The following is a 27,930-nucleotide window of genomic DNA, read 5'->3' on the forward strand; positions in this document are numbered from 1 at the left end:
ACAGCCTTAAAATTCAGGGAAATGAAGGCTGAATTTGAGGGCCGCATTTCGAGCAGCCTTTGAATTGGGACAGCCTTCGGCGCGCCGCTGTGACGTAATCGGCCTTAAAATGCAGCCTTTAAGGCTGCAGACCCTGAATTGGGATACAGCCAACATGTTTTGTCCAAGTTGTGGAAAAGAGTTGGTAGAGCAGTCACCAAACTTCCGAACAGAACAACTTCCGGTTCAAAAGGCTACCGGATCCATCATCCAATCAGTGATGCCTGTTGTTGCAGCATTGGTACCTACCTCTTCCGGTTTGGTTTTTGTTTTTGCGTTTTGTGATTTGTTTTTGCGCTTTTCAATTTGTTTTTGCGCTTTTCAATTTGTTGTGCATTTTGTGATTTGTTTTTGTGGTTTGCACTTCAGGGCCACCGTAACAAGCTGATCCCCTCCACACAACACCACACTGAAGCACTTACTTTAGTCACTGGTGTGTATTCATGTTGGGACCTGGGAAATAAATGTGTAATTTTTTTTTGAAATACAGCATTTTTACATTTTAAATTTAATACTGATGGCCATCAACATGCACCGTTTCTATATAATTTAAAAATAAATAAATAAATGGTTGCACTGTGTCCATTGGATGATGAATACCTGTTAAATTAACGCAACATCCTCTGAACTGAGACGTGACTGCTCTGCATGCTGGAAAGAAAAAACGAGCTGCCTTCTGCAGCTGTGCTTGTATTCAAACCTCTCATGCAGATGAGCCCATGAAACACACAAACACTCGTGTGAGGCTGCAGGACTCTGTTTATTCACTCACTATCATCCACTTTGTATACACACACACACAGCATGTAGAAGTAAATCATGAAATATATATTCCTTTTTGATAATAAGACACACGGAAGTAGGATGTCTTCACAAGTTGTAGGTCAATATTATTTGAAGCATTTCAGTCAGGTTTCAGGACTAATCACAGTCAAGAAACAGCGTTAGTGAAGGTTACAGAAAGAGAGCATATTTCTCCAATATTGGCTTCTCTTTATTGGCTTCCTGTTAAATCCAGAATCAAATTAAAATTCATCTCAAGAGATAGAAGCTAAAAAACTGTAAGTAACACTTTTTAATCAGATATATCATCAAGTCAGTGAAACATCTAGGATATTGATCTGGTCTGGCAAGTTTCAGCTGCTTTGGTGCACTAGAGGGGCAACAATGAAACATCCCTCAAAACTGGAATGCTTTTACAGGTGGAGGCCACTGGCAATTTCTCCATCCTCATTTTTTCTGACTTTTTTTTCACTAGTTTTCTATTTGGGTAGGCTCAGTGTCACTATTGGTCGCATGAGTTGATACCTGAACCCTGCAGAGTTTGCACTGGTAGTCCATCTCCTCCAGGGCAGAACATCAATTTGTCCGACTGACAGAAGGTTTGCTGTCTCCCAGCACAGTCTCAAGAGCATGGAGGAGATTCCAGGAGACAGGCTCTTTCCACACTAGGAGAGCTGGACAGAGCCATAGAGGGCCCTAAACCCTTTAGCAGGAAGGGCATCTTTTCTTTTCTATAAGTAGGAACAGGATGAACACTGCCAGCAGGCTGATCGTGTGAATCTCTCTGATCAAACAATCAGAAACAGACTTCATGAGTGTTGCCTGAGAGCACGACATCCTCTAGTGGGTCCTGGATTCCCTGCCTGACACCTTGGAGACCGATTGGCATTTTCCACAGAATACCAGAATGGGCACGTCCACCACTGGTGAACTGTGATTGTCACAGAGAGCAGGTTCACCCTGACCACATGTGACAGATGTGAAAGTGTCTGGAAACGCCGTGGAAAATGTTATGGTGTGCGTGAAATTGATCACCATGACTGTTTTGGTGGTGGGTCAGTGATGGTCTGGGGAGGCGTATCCATGGAGGAACGCACTGTCCTCTACAGGCTAGGTGACGAATTTTCATTCCCAGCAAACAATGTGGCATCCTTGTGTTCCTAACATGTTACCCTTATCAGTATGGAGATGCAGAATGATTTTTTTCCCATTGAGATGTGACATGTTTTCAAAGTGTTCATATAATTTTTTGGAACAGTATAGTTAAGGTTGGATCAGGTGACCCTGAATCCTCCCTTTTTTACGCTGCTCTCACTCTGTTTATGCACCTCTCTGCATTAAATCATCAGTTATTATTAATCTGGCCCTCTTATGCAGTGTGTTTATTGTCCTGTCTTCCTCCCCTCAACCCTAACAAGTCAAGGCAGATGGCCTCCCTGAGCCTGGTTCTGCTGGAGGTTTCTTCCTGTCAAAAAGAGAGTTTTTCCTTCCCAAGTGCTTGATCATAGGAGGTTGTTTTATTGCTGGAGTTTTCTCTCTGTTATTGTAGAATACAGGATGGTTTGAGATGACTCTTGTTGTGATTTGGTGCTATATAACGAAACAATGTAATTAAGTACAAACATTGACCAGGTATAATGAAGTAATTGATTTGGTAATCTTGGGAGGGTCAAATGCACTTACTAAATATTAAAAATCGACTTTTCTTAACTCTACACCTATATTTTTGGCCAAAATAAAAATTATTTCTGAACAAAGCCACAAAACCCAACAGCTGTGAGATAAAATGCAGTTTGTGTCATGATTCGGCTGTGTGTAGGCAGGATGAGGACCCAAACGCAAGCTCACGGAGGCAGGAATGAACTGAAAACACAGCTTTATTGCTGGACAGAAAAACCATACAAACTAAACTGGGAAAAGCTAATTATAATGTACACTAGGAGACATGGGGAGAATCACACACAGCATGAGGGAGAACGCGACACAGAACTGAGGGAGAGGCAGAAATAAATACACAGAGGGTTAACGAGGGAAGTGGGAGCACACGGGGAACACAGGTGACACTGATAATCATAACAAGACACAACAGGAGTGAACGCAACACTGACGGGAGACTGTCAAAGTAAAACAGGAAGTGCACAGAGGTTCAGACAGGAGGAGAGAGAGAGCACGGGGAGAGCACAGACATAACGGGCTGGGTAAAACATGGAATAAAACACAAGGAGAGATGAGGGCTCACAGATACACAGAGGGGCACACAGGGGGTAAGAGTCACAAGGGGAAAAACACATAAGGAAACAACGTAACAGAGCAACTCAGGAAGCATGGCCTAAATAAGGAACAAAATACATGAAAACTAAGAATACTGGGCCAACGTGGCCCAGGACCATGACAGTTTGTCACTTTATGTTTGTAGACAGGAGAATCTGGAACTGGGAAGTCCTCCTCTCTCGACTCATCTATTCTCCCTCAGGGCCTCTTCTTCTTCCTGTCCGCCAGTTGTCATGTCAGCCATCTTTGACACAAAAAAGTAAACAGACCTCATCGCCTCCATCTCTATAAGTCTTCCATCTGCTCAACAACGTGACATGAATATTCACACAGAACATTCGTGACAAAAGGTGCTTATTAACCAGCCGGTGTGAAATGTCTGAGTATGAAACTAACTGGGAGGAGAAAGAAATGGATGGAATAATATAATTGGTTTGATTTTGTTAATGCCTTTAGAGAAAAACTTCTGTGTTGGTTTATTGTTGAGTATTTCATGGATATCACCATTTTAACTGTTGACCTATTTTATTTTGAAATATTACACAAGAAAACTATAATTATGTTTGTAGGCTGACTTTTGTATCTCATTTATAGTAATATTTCTATTATTCCAAGTGTTTTACAGAAAAAAATAGGAGAAAAAATCTAAGATTTGATTAAAAACATAAAAATAAAACTGAAACAGGCAAACAGGACAAAACATAAAACCAACATGGCCACATGTTAAATGTTCATGAACCAAAGGCGCTAAAGAAAACACTGGAAAGTACCACCAAAAGTCTTAGAAGTCAAAATGTCTGAAGTGCTTTTCAGGTTTGAAATCACAGAGTCCCTGTTTTTCATGAAGCATATGCAGTGTTTGAGATCACGAATGAAACTTTACAAAAAGGGCTGGTTTTGTAAACCTCATGCCATGATTGCGAAGTTGAGTACAGATTGTCTTTGATTGTGTTTGAGTCTGTGTGACTGTGATTTGAAGCTAAACAGTGACCTGGAAAGGTCCATAAAACGAATAACTGCAGTCTAGACACAAAAAAGTTTAAGAACTTCCTCCAGCAGTTCTTTAAATTATGACAGGGTTGCTCTAGTCTCACAAGAGGGACTGAATATATTAAAAGAATACTTCAGAGAAACTTCCCATGAACACAGGATGTATTTATTCAGCATTAATGTCAGTTTGGGTTTTTGTGCACAGTCCAACAAACAACACAAACTAATAGCAGTAAAATATACATGCAGTATTCTGTCTTTCACTTGTTAACAAATTTAAGACAAAACTTTTACAAAACATCGAAGAAGAAATAAAGTAACTCATTGGTTCAGACCAGGTGCTGTCTCCTTCTAAAAGCATCCATGGTGTCACATTACAATTCTGTACAGAAACTTTTCATCATCACAGTCGACTAATGGGAGAGTGCTTCTTCACAAAAACATAATAACAACATAGAATATAGTAAAACATAAACTATCAGGCGAAGATTTGACTGGAGTGAAAATCATAGCAGATGGCAAAATTTAGACTCAGATTATTCTGTTTTTCAGTTTCGTTGAACATTCCTCGGTGGATTAATGAGATCCACCGGGTGACCACACGTCAAATGTAACACGCAACACAGTAATGCATTCTTCTTAGGCTAACAGTGAGGACATCACAACAAAAGATAGATCCACAGTTAAGGGTTCAGGCTGGGTCCAGAAGAAGATCGTCATTCAGATACCCCGGTATTGATGAATACAGCTCTCGCTCCTTCTCTGCTTCCTCCTCTGTCTCTGTGGTGATGAGTTTGGCTGTCTTTGTGTCTGCAATGATGTCCTTGGAGACCAGAGAAGTCTTCTTCCCCTCCAACCAGTAAGTAACCATGTCACCTTTACCCTGAAAGAGATGAATCAGGTCCAGAGTGTTAATTGGGCAGCTCCCAGTTTTACCTGAACTGGACTCCAGTGGGAGTGTACAGTTCACCTTGACCTGAAGTGTTCCTCTGCACTCCAACACGTAGCCACCAATCTCTTCCAGTAGGTAAAATACACTGGAGCTGCACTGGATCTTCAGCGCTGCAAAGATGGAACATACCAGCTTATTTCACCCCAAGAAGAAGGCGGTTAAGTCTGTGTCCAGTATCAAGCATTTGTTCCAGTAATAAGTAGTCATACTCTTATTAGGTCTGACAGTCTTACCAACGCTTGTTGACTCCATCCTCGATGCTGTGTTCACTGTATCTCCAAACAGGCAGTAACGAGGCATCTTTGTCCCAACCACCCCTGCCACCACTGGACCTAAAAGGACTCAGAAGAGTCACGGGTGGAAAAATGATTTAACAAAAAATTTAAATTACAGTGGCTCAGTAGCTTGTATACCGGAGTGTATCCCAGCTCGTATCTGCAGCTGAGTGTTGGGTTTATGGGGGATCCTGAAGGTGCGACAGACGCCCACCAGATCCAGAGCCATGCTGGCGATCTCTGAGGCGTGGAGTATCCCGTTCTCCTGTGGAACACCAGAGACCACCATATCTACACAAAAACAAACAAACAAACAAACAAAAAAACAACAATCATGCAAAAAGTTTTCACAGGGCACTATGGAGTCCTATGAAAAACCAAGTACGCCTTTATTGCTTCCACCCATGAGTAAGTGGGTAAGAAGCAGCCAGATGCTGCTAACATAAGAGAAAGAAAGATCATCCTAGCAACATCCCAGAAAATTAACCACGAGGTCGGACCTCGTGAAAGTTTATGAAGCGCCTTGAGGCGACTTTTGTTGTGATTTGGCACTATATAAATAAAATGGAATTGAGAATTGAATTGAATTGAATTGAATTGGACCGAGGTCAGTGTTGAGAGAAATAAACAAAACCGAAAGAGCTACGTCTTTGACTCTACAGGCTTCACTTAGCATGTTAAATCTTCAAGTTCATGACAGTACAATTAGAAAAAAGACCAAACAAGTGTGGCTTGTTTGGAGAGGCTGCCCGGAGATGAGCTATATCTTTATATAGCTATATCTTTAGAGTAGCTACATATTACCATGTGTGTCACTCACATGCGTCTCCGATGGTTTCTACCTTGTAGACATCGTGATTGTCAATGATGTCATCGAAAGTTGTGTAGAGCTTGTTAAGGAAGTCCACGACCTGGTAAGGAGTGCTGCTGCTGGACAGCTGGGTGAAGCCCACTATATCACTACACAAACACACACATACCATCCTTTATTATGGTGGCTGTAAAAAATATAGAAAAGTAGAATAGAACCCAGTAGAAATTTATTTAGCTCATGTGGTTGCTACAAACCAGCATTATTAGCCTCATCTGACTAAAGACACCACAGGTTTTCAACTCTAGTCTATCTTTACCTGAAGAAGACGGTGGCACTGACATAGCTCTGAGCTTGGGAGGGTTTTCCCTGACGGAGGTCATCAGCAACTTGTTTGGGAAGCATACCTGAACCACAAACATACAAAGGTCAGTAAAAGGCGAGTTTTAACTGGTGAGAGATATAGAGAATTGTATCATCTGCATACAAATAAATGTTTTCTGGATGAAAATATGTGTAATAAATGTGAAGCAGAATATATGGCATACTTGGATTAAACAGAATCATCCTACTAACCTAGTAACACATTAGTATGTGTGTGTGTCTGTGTGCTTGTGGGTCATACTGTAGAGCAGCCTATCAGTTTTCTGTTTCTCATGCATCAGATCCTGAGTCCGCTCAGCTACCAACACCTCCAGATGTTTGCTGTATTTCTCCATCTAAAAACAGAGACAAACGAAAAATGATTTATATATACAGTATATAGCATTGATATAACATATGATATTACATGAGAATATGGTGCAATGCACAGTTTGTTACTATAGTAATAACATATAATGATTATTGTTCTGTCCACTGGATTGACAGTTTGTTTTTACCAGGTTCATCATCATGTCCACTGGGCTGGTTTTGATGGGGTTAATTCGATGCACAAACTTCTTGATCTGTTCAAAGGTAGGTCTGTGGGTAGGGTTATGAGAGCGACATCGTCGAATCAGCTACGGAAACACAGGTGGGTCAAAACACAACAGAACAGCCGAGATGGAATATTCAGTCATCGAGTAATATTTATATTTTTAATGAATGTTTACATTTGCTTAAAAATGTTTTTTGCAAATTATATAATATCTTTCAAAGTCATATTTCAAAGTTAGCATCATTCAAAGAAGAAAACATAATTTAAACAAAACATCAACTAGTTGAAGTATACACGACCACAATTGCAAGGAACACCTGACAGCTGTCAGCTACAGACATCCTTCACCCAGTCGAGTTAAAACATTAACTCGACTTAAAACATTAACTCGACTGTTCTTCAGCAGTCCAAAGCACTCGTTTCAGGTGAAAGTAAATTTAGTGTTTAACTTGGAAAGCAAGGTTCTAGAGTATAAAGGAGTAGTGTAGAGACACAGAATCCAAGGTGTTTTAAGTCTGATGTGACGTTTCTGCGTTCTGTGATAATTTGGGGTACTATCATCTCCTGGTCTTGGTGGTGGTTCATCCATGTGTTTTACCAAAGTCAGCACAGCCCTCTACCAATATGACAATATTTATGTACATGCAGATTCCCTCTTCCGGGAGGACTTAACACTTGCCATTAGCACTTTCCCACTACCAAATAGTTAATAAATTGTTTGGTATTGCCAGAACTACTACCAAACAGTTTGGTAACCATTTTAATGACTATGCTTATTTGGGGAGCTAACTCACCTAACCTCAACCTGACAGAGATTCTCCAGGTCACTGACAGAAGGAAGATGAAGTTGTTGATGCTGAGGTGCCACAAGCTGATCACCTTCATGGTACAAATACTGATGCAGTAATTTGTGTTAAAAGAGCTACAACTAAGTACTGAGTATATAAATTAACACATTTTTTTTTCCTACAAAAGCATGTTTATAACAACTTAGCATACGAACGCTACAATTTTTTATTTATTTTATTAATAATAGCACATTTCATACAGCCTGCTTTCAACCATTTCATAACAGGCAGTTTAAAGGGAATGACATACCTCTACATAGTCAGCGGGACAGGGGCAGGTGTTGTCAGCTTTACTGGAGATCAATTCAGGAAGAGGAGGACACCAGGAACACTCGAGGTTTGACTCCTCTGCCTGCAAACCAAAGCATTTTATGAATTTTATTGAGGGAGACCATGAAAGCAGCACAGTTACAGTGGAGTGAAAGGACACTCAGACTGACTTACAGGGACCGGATCACTGCGAGTTGCAATCTCCAGCAGGATGATGGAATAACTGGGAAATTTACATACAGAGAGTATCAGCTAATCTATATTTATTTATCACATTGTGGAGACTCAGCTAAAACTACAGTTTTTCTTTGGTTAAGGGTAAAGGTAAGGGAGGCAGATGGAAGTCTTCGGGGAACTGAGGTGAGTAAGTGAAAGAAATTTAAAGTTAACTCTGTGACCTGAACACGTCTCCTGCCAGCGTTGGCTCCGTGTTAGAGTCCTGAAACTCAGGCGGCAAGTACACTTCCAAGAGCCTCTGCTGATAGGTGGAAAGAGGCTCCGTCCCATCTCCCATGCGGTAGGTCCTCAGACCGTAATCTAATTGGAGATTATAGGTAAATAAAAAAAAATGTAGATCTATAATCAAAATTGTTGCTGCATTCTAGATTATTTTTCAGATCAGTTTTAGGATGACAAAAATTAGGTTTAAAAAAACTGACAATAAAAAACGGAGATTAGGACAATTCAGAAAGAGATTTCAGTTATAGAAAATGATCTTCACTAAATTAGGAATAAAGCAAACTTTCACTTTCAGAGCTAGTTTATATCTGGTATGTTTAACAAGTATTTACTGGGTTTTTTATTTACATGCATAGTTTTAATACTTTTGGGAACATTCTTTCTGCACGCTCAGATCACCTGTTATTTTGCAGACCCAGCGGTCGTCTAAGACACAGTTTAGAGAATTAAGTCGGCCGTGACAGATCTTGTGTTGGTGCAGATACGACATCCCTCTGGCGATGTCTGTGGCGAAGGAAAACCTGGCAGGTACAAACAGTCATGCATTTAAACAGACCTTATGAGAACCCAAAATAAATTGGAAATGTTTGTGACCAATTAACTTACAAAGACAAACACTTTATGTCTAGTTGCCTTTCTGCCTTAATTACCTCAAGATGTCATTGTACCATAAGTAAGAGTCTGTGTGATTATCTGAGTACCTGAAGCCCCAGTTAAGTGGGATCTCCTCGTTAAGAAGGACATCGTTAAGGCTTCCTTTTGGGCAGTACTCTGTCACTATGGCAACATTTGGCACTTCAACACAGCCACCGATAAACTTACACAGGTTGGGGTGATCAAGCTCCCTGGAGACAAACACAAAGACAAAAAGTCAGACTAACATGCTGTGTATTTGCAGTATGAAGAGGATAACTTTGTATTTGCAGCTTACCTGACTTGCTTGACTTCCTGTCTGATGGTTTTGGACAGAGAGAACGTCTTTGTGTGAATCCTTTTGATAGCCACGGTCCGCCCATCACTGGAGAACAAAGTGGCTTTTAACATACGTTTCCAAATAATGTATCAGCAAGCTGAAGACATTTCTATTGGAGATAGGCATGGATGGCGCTGTACACCTTATCCCACCCTCCTACAAACTGCAGTCACACACTAGCATTACATTACAATACATTCTCAATCCCAGGCATCAAATATCACAATTTTGTCAGTTGCTGCATATTTGCCGGATGTGTGAAATATGCCACCTTCCCAACACAAACCTGACAGACCCATCCAATGGTTGATTTAGATCATTTAGACCAAGTATATAAGTATAAGTCTGGTGTTTCCAATGCCATAACCAGTGTGTAACACAGAAGTGGCAAAGGACAACTTGTGGCTTCTGGCTTTGACAAACAAAAATCTTGACCTCTGGGAATAGGAAAAAGATACTTGAAACTGGCCCTGGTGGCCTATCAAAGTATCTGAAAAGCACAGTACATTTTTATATAAAGATAGACAGACACGTGGTTACATAGATAGGCGTACTATATGCCGGTGCAGGTGAACATCGTTTTTCGGGTTCCCAGTTGTCCTGTACAGGTGCTTAGCGCTGATACACAGCTGGTATGACTGTCATTGTTCCCCACCGGTACACTCATTATGCTGCCCATGGTCATATGACCCTCTTGATCTGCAGAGAAAAACAGAGAGTTAAGTTTTAGATTTGCTTCATGTACATAAAATGTATACAAATGTACAGATTTGGGTCTGTTTCAAATCATTCTAAATCAATGCTGTTAATTAAGTTTTTTGTCTGGTGCTTTGTGTCCTGCTCTGCACTGTAATGTTTCAGATCTGGTTCATACTCTTTTTGCAGTAATATCTCTCTTGTGCAACTTGAGACTTTTTTCGCTATTACTTTTAGGCAATTCCAGCATACACAGCCTTTCAGTGCTTACTATCAGTGCTACTATCAGAGTTTTATGTAGACTGTTAAAAGGACCTTGTTTTATTGTAGAGAAGTCGATGATCCAGCTTTCGTCCCACAACATTTTCTGTTTCTGGTACCTTAGCCACTACAAGAGACAGATTTAATTATTCATTTATTTTTAACTGGCAGACTTTCTTTTAGCATATGTGTGTTGTTGTGTGAGTCCTTACCACAGCAGTCATTATGAAGGAGAGGCAGAGCAGGCTGAGTGGCAGACCGATGGCAATCTTCGTAGAAGGGGACATAGGGCATTCACCACAGTCAGCTGGACAGGTGGAACAAAACTCCGCCTCCTCACAGACACCATCACCACAGACTTCAAGGGTGAAATTTAAAGACGAAATTGTGACTTATTTACTTTTTTATGGCAACACTATGTTTGGGGTTGACTGACCTCTGATCTCTGTCATCAGTGGCCAAAAAATGTTCACATACCAATGACAATATGATCTATTACAGAAGCTTTTGTGCACTCCTTGTTGCACTTCTTATAGTCAAGTCAGGATTTTGAGAGGGGAAAACATACCCACAGCAGGCAACACGGTGGTTTTGGCCTCCAGGGCAACCTGCATGGTACCGACCCGAATGTGAGCGATGAGTGAGTTTAAGCCGGGATGAAACAGAACCACCTACAAGTCAACATGTTAGATTAACTGGCTGTAGACAAAACTTTAGCAAAGACTCAGAATGTGAGAATTTAATAGTAACTGAATGTAGCATCTGCATACAAGTATATTATTTTGTCATTGCGACAGATTATAATATTGTAGTATTGCCCTACTTTGAATGAAATATGTTTGTCTGTACAGAAGCATATGTTACATCTTTTTTCTGCTTAATGTTCTGTATTTAAAGAAACCTGGGCTCCACTTGGGCTCCAGTAACCAGTACAAAAGGCTTAATTTCTGAAGAGACTAGGTCCTAGACTTGCAATAACAGTCGAACCAGAAATTTTGAAAACTGTAAAAGATGCTTTTTGGACAGCTTCCCTCTTTCGCAGACACAATGCAGGGTGTAAATACTAGAATTAAGGAAGAAGAACACTCTGTATAAAACAATGGAATAAAAAAGAATAGCAAAATACAGAATTATTCATTCACTTGAAATGACAGCATTAGGGAAAATGGCTCTTGCTCCACTGAACCTGTGATTCTTTGTACTTAAACCAGAAAGTTATCATTCCTGCTGAGTTATGCATCAACCTAATTGCTAAATACAACCAATGAGATGAACTGCAGGTCCAGTAAGTGTATTGGTATATTCCTAAAATGTTAGTTTCCCTATTTTAACTTTTTGCTTTTGTTTTATTGAGAAACTGCTGCACTTTTGAAGATCTCAGTGACCTCATTGCTGGATATGCCCAATCGTGTGTTGTGTATGGATTAATGTAAACTGTTATTAAACAATGATTTAGGCTTAATGTTCACTATTACACTTCCATCCAGCCATTTTCTACCGATTATCCAGGTTAGGGTTGTGGGGGCAGCAGTCTGAGCAGAAAAGCCCAGGTTTCCTTCACCATCTCCTCTAGTTTATCCACAGGGGACACCGAGTTGTTCCCAAGCCATTTGCAAAATATAATCTCTTGAGCAACTCCTGGATCTGCCCTGGTGCCTGGGTGAACTGGCTCGTCCAATGTGGATCTACTCTTACTCTTTGAATTAAATGATCTACGATCATTTAATCAGTGAGCTTAAGAGGCGGAGTTATATTTATTTAGTTTGCCTTGGACTCAGTCAGATTAGCTGATTTCCAGTCTTTGTATTTCTCTCATGTATGGCGAGAAAGTGTATTAGTATATTCCCAAAATGTTAGTTTTTCTATTTTACCTTTTTGTTTCATTGAGAAACTGCTGCACTTTTGAAGAGAAACTATGTGAGATATGGACTTATTGAGATAAACTGGTGTATGTGTTACCTTCGCGGTCCAGTTGGTCTGGGTCATCTTCCCAGAGGTCGAGACGGTATGTGTGAAGATTTTTCCATCATCAGGAATCCAGGGGCCACAAATGCTCTCCGTTGTCTGTTAGTCAGGAAAAAACAAAAAACTTTTCATCTTTAAGCTTTTTATCTGTTTATTTATCTGTCAGACTATAACATATAAGAGCAGTTACGTAGACGGACCACATATAAAAAATAGATCTGGGAAAAGTAAACTGATCCTAAGGTGTCTTAGACCTGCAGTTTTTCTAATGACCACCATGGGGTGACTACTTTGGGTGAAAATAAGTGAATTTGTAAAGAAGTCTATGAGAAAATGATCCTGCTGCTTATGTAATCTGTGACCTCATTAAACACTAGTCTGGTTTATTTATGGGCTCTGTTGCAAGTTTAAAGTTTAACTGAAATCAGCATAATTTAGTAAACTATGGCCCCAATTTTGAGTTAAACTGTGTAAACAGTTTACGTTTTGGAGCTGACCAACCTTGGGATTAACCTGCATCTCCATAATATTCTATTGTGTGAGGATTGGGGACAAAATCTGCTAAACTACATTTTCCAATTGGATTTTGGAGTTCTCTGTGGATTTTGTTACAGAGAGGAGTGATGAAGACAAGAAGAAACAGCGCACCATGTATCCCAGCGGGCAGGAGTGGATGTTAGCGTGATGAATGCAGCAGTTCTCTCCATTTGCATCTTTCCAGTTGGCCGGACATTCGTGATGTTCACAGAACTTCCGAGCTGATTCAGCGTCTACTATGTCACTGAACACACAGACAAGGCAGACTAGTTTATCTAGTTTATTTTGTCCAGTCTAAAATTATTCTGCTTTATACCCAGTTTAACCAGTTTACCTTTGAGTGAAGACGCGGTTTTGGATGGCCCAGTGGTAGAAAGAGTCCTGGGCGGTCACTGTGTATATGACACTGAATACCTCACCACTCTTTATCAACTCTGGAGGACGAAGAACCCAAGCCATCTCCAGACCTGGACAAGAGCCACGGGGTAATAGACAGACACAGAGATTTTAGACTGCAATTCAACTTCAAGATCTGTGGTTAATGATTGTATTCTGTTTTTAGACTTTACAGTCACACGTCAACTGCTGTCTGTTTTCTCACCTCCACAGTCGATCATGTTGTACTCGTTGGGCCTGTCCAGAGGCCAGCAGTCGTACTCGCTGTTGTCCAAATCATGCCAGCAAAACACCAGACCAACACCACAAGCAGACATCTGGAAACAACATGACATGCGGGAGTGATCAATGACCAAAAATACACCCAAAATAAAGGAAAAAGCATCCAGAGAATCCTCCGAGCTGCTCACCTGGTTAAAAAATATGGACCTGAGCTTGTTGCCTTGAATTTAAATAAGAATATAAAACTTTAAGCCTGTAAAAAAAGGTGTTTCATATATGATGTCTTACCCAGAACAGAAACCAAAGTCTTTGTTGTTTCTTCATACTGTTGCTGTTGAAGGACGGATAGGTGGACAGGATGGAGACAGGTAGAAAGACTGACTGAGGGTCTCGGACATCTGCAGCTTCTGAGCTGCTCCCTCGCTGTGGAGTCAGAGCTGATGGAGCGGTGGGAGGCAGAGCGAGGCAGGAGACACCAGAGAGAGAGAGAAAGAGAGATTGGATTCAGTATTTCTCCCGTGCGCTGTCAAAGCTGAACTCAGTGTTTTACATAGAGATGGCTATACTTCACTGCCCTCTGGTGGTGGCTGCTGTTACTGCACTGATCTTTAAACATTTTCTATTAACTCAGTTGAGTTTTTCCCTCTCTACATTTTTAATTCTCTACCGATCAAGGCTTTAATAAATTAAGAAAATATTGGATTGTTATTCACTATGCAAACCCAGTTTTCTATGTGTGGTCTTTTGGAGTCTTTTAGACGTTTTTGGGTTTTTTTTTAATTTAGATTTTTAAAAGACAAAATCTGCTCCAAACTTCTTGCAGGCTTTTCTTAAAGAGTCAATATGCACTGACTTCACTTGCTTTATTTACTTTGTAATGATGGATTAAAGCAAAAAAACAAAACAAAACAAAAAACTTGTCAGTTACAGTTTAACCCTGTAAGCCAGCGGTGTCAAACATTCAGCCCACAGGAAGTAACCTAAAAATCACAAGCCAAATATACAGGCTCGGAATGTCATATCTGTGCTTTTGAACTGTTGAGATATTGTGACGGACACACTGCAGGGAGCTGTGCTCATGGCTCTCTTTGGGTTGTTTCCGATACTGAATGTGGAAAAAGTCAGACATATTGTTGACTTTGCATTTATTTTTAGATTGTAGGAAATATTTAGAGATGCTTTTCACAAACCAACCAAGATGTTTGCATAAAGGTTATGTTACTCTCAAAAAATCATGCTACATTCCTTTCCTTATTTAATTACTCAATAGTTTTCCCACTCTTGTAGTTTTGAGCAATACAAATTAAAGTGTCCGTATGTCCACTTCAAAGAGGTTACAGACCTCTGTGTCCTACTTGTACACAAGCTGAAATCTGCTGATTGTAGCACTAAATAGCTTTTTTTTCTTTCTATCTGCTCATCGTACAGACAACTGAGGAAACTTTGTAACACACATAACGGCATATTTGTAGCTAATGTAATTACTGATGTTAACACACACACATACACACGAACACACACATAAAACTTGCTGTAGCTCTGGTATTTTAGGTTCTTATGTAACTCACAGATTTTTACAAAGACTGTAATCTCCAAAAGAAAACAACAAACCAGCCATCTCCTGACGGCTGTGCCAGCTAAATGTAAACATGAACCACATCCTTAATTATCACTAATGAGGTCATTTAACTTCAAACATAACTATTATAAAATTGCCGTATTTTCATTGAGCTATCCCTTTGTTTTTATTTATCAATGAATACATATATGAGGGTCATAAACTGCAAACTATATATTCTTATCACACAGTGTCAACCGTATTTCTGTAACTGTATGTTGTAGCCTCAATATTAACTGTTAAAAATCCGAATTTGAATATTATTATATGTGACACAATTCAACTGAAAATATTTTATTTATTCCATATTTGCTAAATTATTTTTACAGCAGTTAAAATGTTGATGACAAAATAACACTGTTATTATTATTGTTCTTGTTGTTATTACTAGTACTACCGTCAATAATAATAGTAGTAGCGAAAGCAGTGAGAAAAAAAAGTATCAGTAATTATTTATTAACATTGTAACTTTGGTCGCGCCTGACTACCTAAGAACATGACGTCACAGGGAACAGCTTCATCAAGTGAAAGGCTCTGATTGGTGCAAGATGTTCATGAAAACGGACGTGAATGATTAACCCCACGCGCCTACGGTCCATCTGTGTTTATGCACCAACAGAGCTCGCGCGCGTGGGGGGTTAAAGAAACAAATCCGTCTTCGTGTTAACCACTCTAAACTTCCTGCTCGCACGCTGTCTGAATGTCTGTCGGGTTGTTCCGCGGCACGCGACTCCACACAGTCCAATTCAAGCGCGCGAGGACACGCTCCCAGCTCTCTTTCTCTTGCGCGTGGCTCGCGCGCAGGGCAGTGAGAAGCGCAATGATTTAGCAGCTTTTATTTCATTTTTCTCACATTTAGCATCGCAGCGGTGTGATGCTACGTGTCGTTTTTGATCTGTTTTTATGTTTTACTCACTGACGAGGATTCAGCGGCTTTTTGCACTTTTGATGAGCCGTTTTCTTAACCAACTGCATGTTTGCAGTTTTGAATGTCTCGTTTTTTGTATTTTACGCACTGTGTAAGTTTGCACAGGTACCGGTTCCCTGCCGAAGTCCGAGATATTTGGAGCGAGCTGCTTAACTAACCCGGGCCGTGCTAGTGTTAGTGTCCCGGGTTAAAACCGCAGGATGTTGACCATAGTTCTCCTGTCTTGCTTCTGTTTGTGGACATGGGGCGAGCGCTTGGACCACGACAGGTCAGGAATTTGTTTTTCTTTTTATCTGGTTAAGCTTTTTTAAGGTAATTTCTTTGAAAACATGTTTTAAAAACAAATGTAAACAGACGATTCTAAATAATCTTGCTCACAATGATACATTTCAGTTGCCTGGTGCTTTTCAGTGGCAGCAACAGTAACGCACACCTGTGCAAAACACGAGCGTCTCCTTCCTAACAGCTCTGCATGGTCTTGTTTCTAATTAAATGTTGTGGCTCAGAAGCAGTGCTGAAGAAAAGGCAAATAAGTCAAACACTTTAAAGTCTGTGTAATTAAAGAACATTTTAACTAAAAGACAGCAACTAAAACCGTGAATTCATTTCTAAGGGGAGAGACCTGAGAAGAAAGGAAGAAGAAAAACCAGGGTTAAAAAATAACTAGCAAGGAATGATGATGGGAACACTGAGGAGGACATGATGAAGAGGGGAAAGTATGTGGAGGGAGTGGAAAAAAAGCACGCATAGCACCCTCCCCTCCTCTCTGGCTGATATATTTCATGTTCAGACAGGCACCAGGAAACAGGAGATGTCAGTAACACACACACACACACACACACTCTCCAGCCGGTCTCAACTAGTACAGGCGACATAAAAAAGTCGTGGAGCCACAGAGTGTTTCTTTAAAGCCTCAAGTCATATTTCTCCCTCAGATTGTTTCTGTCTTTTCTTGTTGTCCTAACAGTTGATTGGATTTTTGTTCATCCACAAGGTCACATGACCCCGTGCAGGCAGCAACACCCCCCCCCACAACGCCCCAAACCTAACGACATGATATGATCCTCAAACATGCTGTGTGTTCATGTATGTTTGCAGCTGGGCGGACCAGGCCACGCTGTCCCGTGGACTCTGTCGCTATGGAAACAGCGTGGAGTGCTGCTGGGGCTGGAAACAGTTGGACTGGGGGCGATGTGAACGTAAGGACACACATTTATACTTCCTTTCAGTGAAGTCAGTGTAAAATCCTCCCTAACCAACTGATCAGCTAGTTGACTTTCCTTTAAACCTACTTAATGTGACTGCTGACAGCTGTTAAAGACACAGACTGTATATAGAAGACTGCAGTAGACACGGTGATGTGACGAGCAAAACCAGCATGTTGGTTAGGGAAATTTTACATTTGTTTCTATGGGGGACCACAGTCAGACTGGTGATGGAAACCAGTCGACAAATAAACTGGACTATGTTGACTGATGGTTCTTTGTTAAACCAGCAGCTGCTTGGAAGGAAGGAAATCAGCTTTAAGTGTGTTTTTGTCAATCTGTTCAGGGTTTAAACACTGAAGGAACAGCTGCAGAGACCGGAGTGTGTTATTTCATTTAGGACTGAAAACTGATCTGCAGCCAGTCAGCCTGACATATGTTTGTACATGATTCAGTGTATGTTAACACCCTCTGTGTGTGTGTGCAGCTCACTGCCAGCAGGGCTGTAAACATGGAGAGTGTGTGAGACCAGACCAGTGCAAATGTCACCCAGGATACACGGGAAAGGCATGCAACCAAGGTATGTCTTTTTACTCAGCACAGAGTACACCAGGCTCAGACGTACCTATTCAAACTGCACCAACTTCTCTATTTTTATGCATTTGTAATTAAATGGAGGGGTTACATGTAGATATGAGTGATGCACAGATGCTGTGTTGCTGTTAATAAGGAATATCACATTTTTTTAAACTTTTTTTTTTCTTTAACTGGCCGTGCCATACCAAGGCAGAGATAGATACTGTGGTGCTTTGGATCATGGCCTGTTTCTCTCCTCCATCATTCTGATAAAAATGTCTCATCTTACCTTCTTGTTTTTGAATTTAACCAGTGTTTTGCACCTTGTTGTGAACCCTTTGCCTTTAGTCATTCATTCATGTTTGTTTGGTGGTTGCCTTCCAAGGAGTTGATGTCAGTCATCTGGGTAAAAATGGCTGTGATTCCTGAGCACTTTTGTTAAACCCATTTGAATTAAAGCCGGGAGTCTGTACTTCAGTCACATCTTGCTAGTGTGATTTTTGCTAGTGTGTGGCAGTGTACAGAAGAAGAAAGTATAAAAGCTGTGTCTTTGTCCAACAAATTGGACCTAACTGTATGTTAATATTCATGCATGTTAAAACTTAGACTGTGGATCTGCTTCTAAATTAACCTCAGTGCACGAGCAGTGCAGCAGTGAACCTCACAGGTGTGTTTCTAAATTAAGATAAAACTGCCTTTTAATAACCTGACAGAATAGGAGATTGCTCATAAAGTTAGCTCACAAAGTGAGAACTCTTCAGCACATCTGCAGGGAGCTGGTCCAGATGTGGACTCCTGGTTTAACAGAGATCAGACTGCCCATCATGCCTCTGACGAACAAAACAGATGCATTCCTGTCATGTTTGTTTGACCTGCAAGGGCGTGTTTTACCTGAAGACCCCCAAAACACACAAACACACTCTAACTACTGTTTCTAATCTGAGGCCTACTCCACCCACACACACAGTGTTAATGTCCTGATTAGAGGCTTCATTGTGACTCATATCCTGACCATAAAACAGCATCTGGAGACCCCCCCAGAGACACTCTGTCACACAGCGTGTGTGTTTGGACTTCAGTCTTTGAGAGGACACTCACTGAGAGACCTCAAAAAGCCCTTTGAAGCCACGACGACCGTCCTGCTTATGATGGCTTCAGTCCTGAGTTTATCTACACTCAGATGTTTTTCCAACACTTCAGAGTACACCACTCTGTCTTCCTTTTATTTAGATAACTTAACCCTTTAACACACAAAATTGCAAATTACAAAATAATTCTCTTCTTTCAGGAACCATTTCAGTTTTCTCTCGAGCCCAAAATGTGAAGCGCACATGGCAAAATCTATTTGGAGCCGATTTTCCTCTGTGCTGCCACGATAAATCAACTGTCAGCATAAAGCTCGTCTTCTCTCCTTTCCAAAGATGATTCAAGTTTGTCTGTAGCACAAATGGAAATTTAAAGAGCACTTGTAAAATGGCCCTGCTACTGGGCCTGTGGTAATAAAGGGTTAAACCAGGTGTTTACCTGAGGAGTGGGTGATTTGTTCCACCTGGAATGCACTTTTTGTCTCAGAGCAAGAGGTGTTTTCACAAACACACACTTATTTAAAACGCTCAGGGCTTAAGGTTGAAGGTTAATCCCGCAGGCTGACAAGATGAGTGAAAACAGGGAGGAGTTTTATGTTTAATACCCCCTCTGTGTGTGTGAGTTTCAGATCTGAACGAGTGTGGCGTGAAGCCTCGGCCCTGCAAACACCGCTGCATGAACACGCCAGGCAGCTACAAGTGTTACTGTGTGGACGGGTACGCGCTGCAGCCAGACGGCAGCTGCAGGAGTGAGTTACTCATCGACCGTTCAATTCCCTTTCACAGACGTATTTATGCACGTGTTCAGTGTGAGCTACAAGCTAAAACACAGTGCAGTCACCAGCTTTATGAGGTCTACTTGTTTTTCTTGTGCAGAGTGTTTTATGAGTTGTCTCTTAATAAAGACAAACGTTATAATCCTTTTTGTCCTGTTTATTTTTCTCTGTGAGTCATACTTTGATTTTTTTCGGTGTCTGTTCACTTGCAGATGCCCAAACCTGTTACCATGCCAACTGTCAGTATGGCTGTGAGATGATCAAAGGGGCAGTGCGATGCACCTGTCCATCGCCAGGGTTACGCCTGGGTCCAGACAGACGCACCTGCATCGGTAAGTTAGCTTGCTTTTTTAAATTCCTGGATGAAAAAGTGCAGGATCATCTTTCGTCCTCCACCTTTTTCTTTCTGTTTAGACATCGACGAGTGTCTCTTGGGTGGAGGCGTGTGTCCTCGTCACAGAAAGTGTGTGAACACTTTTGGGAGCTTCATTTGTAAATGTCACCTGGGCTTCAGACTCGTGTACATCAACGGGCGGTACACCTGTATTGGTGAGGCTAAAACCCTGGAGATTAAAGTAAAATAAAATAAAATATGATTTTACAGAGCTTTCATTTCTTCTTATACATAAATATGTCTTAACTATTCACAAAACTCCCTTCTAAGTCACTGTAGCTGTACATAGACTGTATATAAAAGATGAATAAAGCCACAGTGAAGTCAGAAGCCTCCTCTTTATCATTTTAGCCACTGCCCTGCTGTTTTAATTAATTAATTAATTAATTAATTTTTTGGGGGGAACTGACCATATTTGGACAAGAAGGTGAAGTTTTAACTTATCAGTCAATGCTAGCGTATGTGGTTTGCAAGCAGCATCACAAGACTGTATGGGTGCATCACACCTATCTAACTATCTAACCCATAGTTAGATAGGTTGACTGCAATTAACTTCACAGCAGCTGTATTAGCATTCAGACAATTACATGTAAAATGTTCCGATATGCTAACAGCATAATATCACAAACATGCCACAGGTCCAGTTCAGGGGCTCTAGTTATCTGAGGTGGAGCCTAGCAGACAGCTAACAGCTACATCTGCCTGTTTCGAATGATCTATAAAGACCAAAATGGTTTTTGGTTTTTGTAGCAGGCTGTAAACATGTTTAGTTTGCTGTGAAGTTGGACAGTTTAACATCTGAGTCTGTGGGGACTGACTGAGTTTGGGGGGGCCCTCAAGTGGACATTAGAGGGACTGCAGTCTATCAATTCCATGCTGGCTTTATTTTTTAGTTCTGGAGGTTGCTGCTTGTTTTAATGGAATATTTTATCTGCTGTTTTAGCCATAAAAATATGCTTTGTTAGCTGAATACATTTTTTCAGACTGATTTCTGGTGTTGTAAATAACTTATTCTTCAGATTTAATCCGAATGAAGTTTAATTTGTTAGAAGTTAAAAGAAAAAAGAAAAGAAGGCGCTTCTTCATCGTTTCTCTCTTTGTTACCAGATAAGGACACTCGTCCGTTCTGCTCTCTGAATCCATCGTCTCCAAAGTGCAGGTGTAAAGACGGCAGCTGCAAAGGTAAAAACAGCTCTTTGTCATAAACACCTGTCCGTCTCTTAAAAGGTTAGGTTAGGGTTTATTCTTTAGACTTTTCTTGTTGTTTCAAATAAAAAGAGAAATCTGTCGAGTACATCTGAAGTTGTATGCTGCATTTCACACAATCATATAATCAGCACGGTAAAATAAAATGATGGAAAAAAGTTTAGATCTGTTGATTCAGTAGTTTCTTAGACCTTCCTTCAGTCTCTGTCTTCTGACTCTTTTATTGCTACTCAGGACAGATGAGAGGCAGGTGTTGGTGAACTGCAGGCACCAGTCAGACACATTTCAGTGATAAAATCGGCTTCAAAGTCTGAGCTGAACTTCAGCTTCGCTTCTGTAAATTTCCCCACCAAAAACACAAAACTTTTAAAAAGGTGTTGAGCATATAATTAGCTCCACTTTGGGCTGAAACAACATAACTGGCTTTGTCATATCTTCACACACTGCTTCTGGTTTGGATTTAAATAAATAATGACACAGTGCAATATGTCATGGGAATTTTTTCCTTTGAGGTTGGATTTCATAATCTTTTACAGTATTATGTTTTAATTAGTGCTGTCAAAACTAACGCGTTAACGCAAATTAATCCGCCATCACGGTCAACGCGATTAAAATTTTTAACGTAATTAACGCATCTGGAGCACAGAATGACTCAAAATCCCTGAAATGTTTCAGTCAACACATTTCGCGCAGTTTGTCCAAGTAGAGTTACCTTTGCACATTTGCAAATAGGCAGTTGATCTGGTATTAACGGGCAGTTGAACCAATCAACTCAATATGGAAGATGATAAACGCACATTTCTCAATGGGAAATTTGAGTATTAAAAAATAACAAGATGGAACAGTCGACTGACATAAAGTATTATGCACATTGTGCAAGAAGGAATTTTCTTTTCACCGAAGCACTTGCAGCTTAAAATATCACATTGACGCGAAGCATACATTAGTCTGGGATGCTGCTAGGACTTTGGCTAATGCGTCACCCAGCTTGCGACAAACCACTCATGGAGCATCGGGGACTCAGTAAGTCTACCTCGGACATATTGACTGACACAATTGCCAAGTGGATTGCAACAAACTGCAGACCTATTAATATCAATGAGAACATGCTCTTTACATAGCTTTGGTTCCTCGTCTCAAGGACTTGAAGTGTCTCCCCAAGAGTGACAGAGAGAGAGAGTGGATAAATGTTTACAGAGTTTTTTGTTAACATGAACGTTCAAGCTGTTCAATAAACATGTTAAGTGCGTTTATCTTCCCCTTTTCTTGAGTCTGTTTGCTCATGCAAAATGAAATGCGATTAATATAGAATAAAAATGAATGATATTTAATTGTGGCTAATCAAAATTAATCCACAGTAACCCTGTGATGAATCTGATTCAATATTTTAGTTGTTTGACAACAGTAATATATATTATATATTAGTGTATACTTACCTATAGGTTTTTCTCTGAGGCAGCAGTAAAGTTCACTTTCTTTGTTTTACTCACAGCCATCCCCAAAGTGACGGTAGAACCGCAGAGACCAAGAACTACAACTCCCATGACCTCCACCATCATCACTACCGCTACATCTCCTCCGACCACCACAACAAGCCGGCCCACCACTACTCCCATCCCAACAACCCCCCTGTCTACATCCACTGATGTTATGACCACCACTCCAACACCTACAACTGATACCACTGCTACACCAGTTACTGCCACTACTGTGACAACAACACTGGCTGCTACTACTACTACTACTACTACAACTGAAATGGATACAACAACTCCCACAACGCCTCCTCCGTCCACCACTTCTGCTATTACTACTCCTAGTACAACAAAATATGTTACTACCATCACTGCAAGTTCAACTTCACCCACCACTCTGCTAACTACAACCCAGACGACACCTTCTTCTCCTCCTCCTCCAACAACAACAATCACTACAGTGTTGCCGACCACCTCGCTGCAAACCACCACGGTGAACAACAAGATCAACAAAGACGTGACACAAAAGCAGCGAGGAGACGTGCACAGTAAGGACACACAAACACAGCACACATCCACGGACCTGCTGAGTATGAGCTCGCCCAATCACACTGTTGCTAGCTTAATTAATTGGGAAGAAGTCGCTCTTGTTGCTGTGTGTTTCATTATGGCCAGGTACAAAGTTAATGTTATAAAATGTTTGCTGTGAAATGTTAGCTTCATGTATCAAATACTTTTGTAGATTGTTTTTAAGCCAGTTCATCAACTTTCAGGACATTTTTTCAAACACTGAAATCATCAGTTTCTCAAAAACTATTAAAGATTAAAATCTGAACTTTTCACTCACCCCAACGCAAAAGTGACTCAGTGTCTGTAATTTCGGAGAGATGCATAAAAAAAGGTCTGAATATTGACCAGTAAAAATAGAAAAAGAAAAAATAAAGTCCAACACTCGTGTGAATTCTAATATTAAGGCAGAAAGAAAAAGAAAACACGTTGAATTAATTGGTGTGTTGATGAATTTCACAGTAATATCAATTGAAACACTTAGAATACTTTTTAACATGAAATACTTGATTACAAAAATAAAGAAATTTCTATTTTCGTTTGACTTTAATGCTCGATTGAGCATTGGGCGATCGTGGAGTTGGGAGTTCGCCTTGTAATCGGAAGGTTGCCGGTTCGAGCCCCGGCTCGGACAGTTTCAGTCGTTGTGTCCTTGGGCAAGACACTTCACCCGTTGCCTACTGGTGGTGGTCAGAGGGCCCGGTGGCGCCAGTGTCCGGCAGCCTCGCCTCTGTCAGTGCGCCCCAGGGTGGCTGTGGCTACAATGTAGCTTGCCATCACCAGTGTGTGAATGGGTGGATGACTGGATGTAGTGTAAAGTGCTATACAAATACAGGCCATTTACCATTTGAGAAAATGTAACAAAATAAAAAATATAAAAAACAGTCAAAAACAAAAGAAGGTCACGTAGAACAGCGGTCCCCAACCCCCGGGCCTCCGACCGGTACCGGTCCGTGAGTGGTTTGGTACCAGGCCGCGAGAGTTGAGGCTCAGGTGTGAAATGTATGGTTTTCAGGGTTTTTATCGGTTTTCAGCGTTATTTTGTTATCGTTTTTATCATTAACTCGGTTTTCCTGGGTCTTTTCACGTGTGTTATGAATAAATCTTCTTTTTTTTGGTACCGGTACTAGTTTTATTTTGTTGTATTTATCCGCGACACCTTAAAGGCCGGTCCGTGAAAATATTGTCGGGCATAAACCGGTCCGTGAGGCAAAAAAGGTTGGGGACCGCTGACGTAGAAGATACGATAGCGTTGAAGCTAACCTTCATGTTTTAGTGTGTTTGGTCTACTTAAAGTTTTATAAAGCTTCACACTGGCAGTTAGAGCTTCAGCAGCTCCACCCAGACCATGGTGGATGTGAAGCCTCCTCTCAAAACGCAAAAATTAGCTACCTAATATGAGAAACAAAAAAGTTAAATTAAGAAGATCCAGACTATAATCAAGGGAAATAATCTGGCAGTAAGATAATTACACCTGGTAAGATTTCTTAAAAGAAGAAAAAAATTTTTTAAACATGTGAGAAATATCTTAAAAGAAGTGTTGAAACACTCATTCCCCAAAAATTCAAAACTAGCCTGTCAATGCTTCTTTCTCATTTTGAGAGAAAATATCTTGAAAAAAGATGATTCTTCTAAGACAGACGGTGAAGTCGAACCCAGGATGGTGTTGCTGTGAGGCAGTAGTGCTAATCACTGCTCCAGTATTCTTACCTGTGAGTTAAAGTTTGAACAAAAAAAGTCTACGTTTGTAAATCATTACTGGGAGGTCTTGAAGCAAGATTTTTATCTCATTATGTTGTTACTAAGCCAAAATAATTCAAAGAAGTGAATTAGTTTGACGTCTTCCAGTGAAAAATTCATGAAAATAAACAAAAATGAAACCCGTTTTTGCATGCTAATCTAGACATTTAAAAATTTTTTAGGATATGTAACAAAGTAAAAACTGCAAACTTTGGACTTCAGTCTGGTTTTCACATGCTTGTATACAAAGCCTGTGTGTCAGTTGAAAAGGAGTAACATTGATTTTTCTCCTTTAAAAATTTCAGTAATTAGTTAATATATGTGCTGGTGTGTTTGTTTTTGTTGGTTTATAGACTGAATGTCTTTGATGGGCGGTTAGAAGCATTTTAAATACTGAATATCAGCATGAACCAAATAATACATTTAGGATAAACTGATTGTTTACTTATTTGTGTGTGTGCGCTGCAGTCCCTCGACATCCCGGTCACAACCACGTGTGGGAGTTTGACATCGAGCTGGGAAACATCGCAGAAGATGCCAGAGACGATCCTGGTAAGCACCGGTTACACTGCGTGATAAAGGAGGTTAATATTCATATTTTTAAAAAAGCAGACACATCTCATTTCCCTGTTTAAAAGAGGAGATTACAGGGTCATATCAAATTTCCCCCAGCTGGTGACTTTAGTAGCGTTCCTGTTTCCCTTCTTTGATCGTAGAGGTCGGGGAGCTCCGTTGCAGCTTCAATCACAGACTCTGTGACTGGATGTCTGACAGTGAGGGAGATCTACACTGGGAGACGGTTCACAGTCCTGCAGGTAACACACACATACACACACACACACATACACATGTTTTCATGTCATAGTAAGGATGTCTGATTGACATGATGCGTTCCCAGTGAAAAGTAGAATTAGTTTCAATTCAGTTTCTGCTCTGATGATCGTATGTGTCTCAGGTGGGTGGTACCTATCTGTCCCCGAGCTGAAGGCGGGACAGACAAGCATCCGTGGTGCTCGACTGGCCATCCAGGTAGTCCCTTCCTGGAGCCATGGTGACCTGTGTCTCTCCTTCTCCCATTGGTTGACGGGGCATCACGTGGGCGTGCTGCAGCTGTTCGTCAGGAAAAAGGGCCGAGACCAAAGGTACTCGAGTCAAGTGCCACGACTGTTAACTCCTGCTGGAGTCGCCTCAGTAACACTTTTTGCTGCTGCAGGTATGGCCCCGCCCTCTGGAGTAGGACAGGTGGGCACGGTTGGAGACACACGCATGTTAACTTGACAACACAATCTCTGGACAGGGTGAGGCAGACGCACATGACCCAAAGTTGTTGCTGAGCTGAGTTTGTGAAGCTGATGATGATGGGTGTGTGTGTGTGTGTGCAGGTGCTGCTGAAGGCCGAGCGGAGGATTGGACGAAGAGGACAGATCGCTGTTGACGATGTCACTTTGAGACGGGGGCCGTGTCGATGACATCAAATATAGACCTTTAGGTCACATGATTTAAAGGACAAATGTTGCTGCAATCCCAGCATCAGGATTTCTGTCCCATCAGAGGAAGAGGAAGTTATGTGGGTTTGTGGTGAAGCCACAGCAGCAGTGCTTCAGTTTAAATTTTGGCGGATTGATGTGTTTGTGCTGCGTGACAGTAGAAGTTCCTGTTTATGAGCCGGACTGAAGATTGTCGGCAGGTTTGGAAACACTCAGAATTCATTTTGGAAAGGTTTCAGATTTACTGTAACTGTTTACTTTATATGTTAATGAGTGCAAAGATTTATTATCATTTATTATCATTTATAATCAATGTAATAAAAGTAACATATGTTTACAAAGTTTTACAATTTCACAACCCCTCTTAGTTTTTTCTGGTCAGTGGCTGTGTTTATTAGTGGCTTTTAAAAAAAATTATAGCTGATAGCATAAACCAAACAGTAAGTTTGTGGTTGACCAGTGAATGTGTCATAAGGAGAAAGCTTCTTCAGAAGTCAGGAACAGTCCACATACAGATGACAGACTTTTTTTCATTCAGAGGTTAAAGCCCCACCCAGGTAATCCTACAGATTGGTTGCCAGGCATTAGCAACCAGTGGTTGTGTGTTCCCAACTGTGTATATACCCCAGCTGTTTGGTAGCAGATCCCCACGGTTGCTTGCAGTTTGTCTGTTCACAACTTCCAGCAACCACTCATCAACCGTGCACATTTTCCCATAGCAACCGGCTGTTGCTGAGGGGTTGTCGCCCAGTCTCTGGACCTGTGTCAGTGAGTTTAATCTGAACCGATCACCTATGGAAATGTTTCTTAAGGTCTCTGGTTATGTATTTTTTTCATTGCTGCAGGGAAATTTAAACTAAATGTAGACAAACTGTTTGCTTCAACATGTTGATGAGCATTTAAAAAAATAAAATAAAAAGAGATAACTTGTTCAGGCATTCAGGTTTTTAATAAAACACTGATTTGTACAAGAATTTCGATTCATAGAAATACTGCAGTGAGAGTGTAATAAATATTTAGGTCCATATTTTTTTTATTTCACTGTAATGCTGTAATAAACTTTATCGATCATATAAATCATGAGTGAGAAATCATTCTAAATCTTCTGTGTTGGGAGACAGATGTAATTTCACATGCAGGAAGAGAGGAAGAGGGGGGCAGAGATTTGCCTGGTGAGCATCTGCTTCAGAGGGCGCACACAAAGAG

General features: G+C 40.8%; 2 protein-coding genes across 5 annotated transcripts; one reads left to right on the top strand and one right to left on the bottom strand.

The window, feature by feature from the left end:
- Positions 1-4,235: 4,235 nt before the first annotated feature.
- LOC100699775 (atrial natriuretic peptide receptor 1) lies at positions 4,236-14,423 on the bottom strand. 2 transcript variants are annotated; one of them, XM_003454661.5, is made up of 23 exons: positions 13,956-14,418; positions 13,651-13,762; positions 13,384-13,516; positions 13,161-13,293; positions 12,507-12,611; positions 11,116-11,218; positions 10,760-10,905; positions 10,602-10,674; positions 10,145-10,289; positions 9,549-9,635; positions 9,319-9,462; positions 9,017-9,138; positions 8,557-8,695; positions 8,333-8,381; positions 8,139-8,240; positions 7,003-7,122; positions 6,747-6,840; positions 6,441-6,528; positions 6,131-6,270; positions 5,449-5,601; positions 5,269-5,367; positions 5,054-5,145; positions 4,236-4,966 (listed from the first exon to the last, which is right to left on the bottom strand). In XM_003454661.5, the coding sequence occupies exons 1-23, from the start codon at positions 13,989-13,991 to the stop codon at positions 4,775-4,777; spliced, it is 2,607 nt and encodes an 868-aa protein (XP_003454709.2). In that variant the 5' UTR covers positions 13,992-14,418; the 3' UTR covers positions 4,236-4,774. The 2 variants fall into 2 exon arrangements, 1 of the variants encoding a protein (XP_003454709.2); XR_003219375.1 differs by having other exon boundaries at positions 4,917-4,966; positions 6,153-6,270; positions 13,956-14,423.
- Positions 14,424-15,770: 1,347 nt separating this feature from the next.
- Positions 15,771-27,801, top strand: LOC100700040 (nephronectin). 3 transcript variants are annotated; one of them, XM_025905927.1, is made up of 14 exons: positions 16,432-16,481; positions 16,827-17,026; positions 17,312-17,412; positions 17,906-17,998; positions 19,703-19,828; positions 20,068-20,187; positions 20,270-20,404; positions 21,357-21,431; positions 22,948-23,478; positions 25,706-25,789; positions 25,954-26,052; positions 26,193-26,379; positions 26,451-26,535; positions 26,620-27,801. In XM_025905927.1, the coding sequence occupies exons 2-14, from the start codon at positions 16,932-16,934 to the stop codon at positions 26,704-26,706; spliced, it is 1,818 nt and encodes a 605-aa protein (XP_025761712.1). In that variant the 5' UTR covers positions 16,432-16,481; positions 16,827-16,931; the 3' UTR covers positions 26,707-27,801. The 3 variants fall into 3 exon arrangements, with proteins under 3 accessions (XP_019215851.1, XP_025761712.1, XP_025761713.1); XM_025905928.1 differs by having other exon boundaries at positions 16,434-16,481; positions 19,709-19,828; XM_019360306.2 differs by lacking the exon at positions 16,827-17,026 and having other exon boundaries at positions 15,771-16,481.
- Positions 27,802-27,930: the final 129 nt, after the last annotated feature.

Source organism: Oreochromis niloticus, linkage group LG3 (assembly GCF_001858045.2).
Source record: "Oreochromis niloticus isolate F11D_XX linkage group LG3, O_niloticus_UMD_NMBU, whole genome shotgun sequence".
NCBI classification, from domain to species: domain Eukaryota; kingdom Metazoa; phylum Chordata; class Actinopteri; order Cichliformes; family Cichlidae; genus Oreochromis; species Oreochromis niloticus.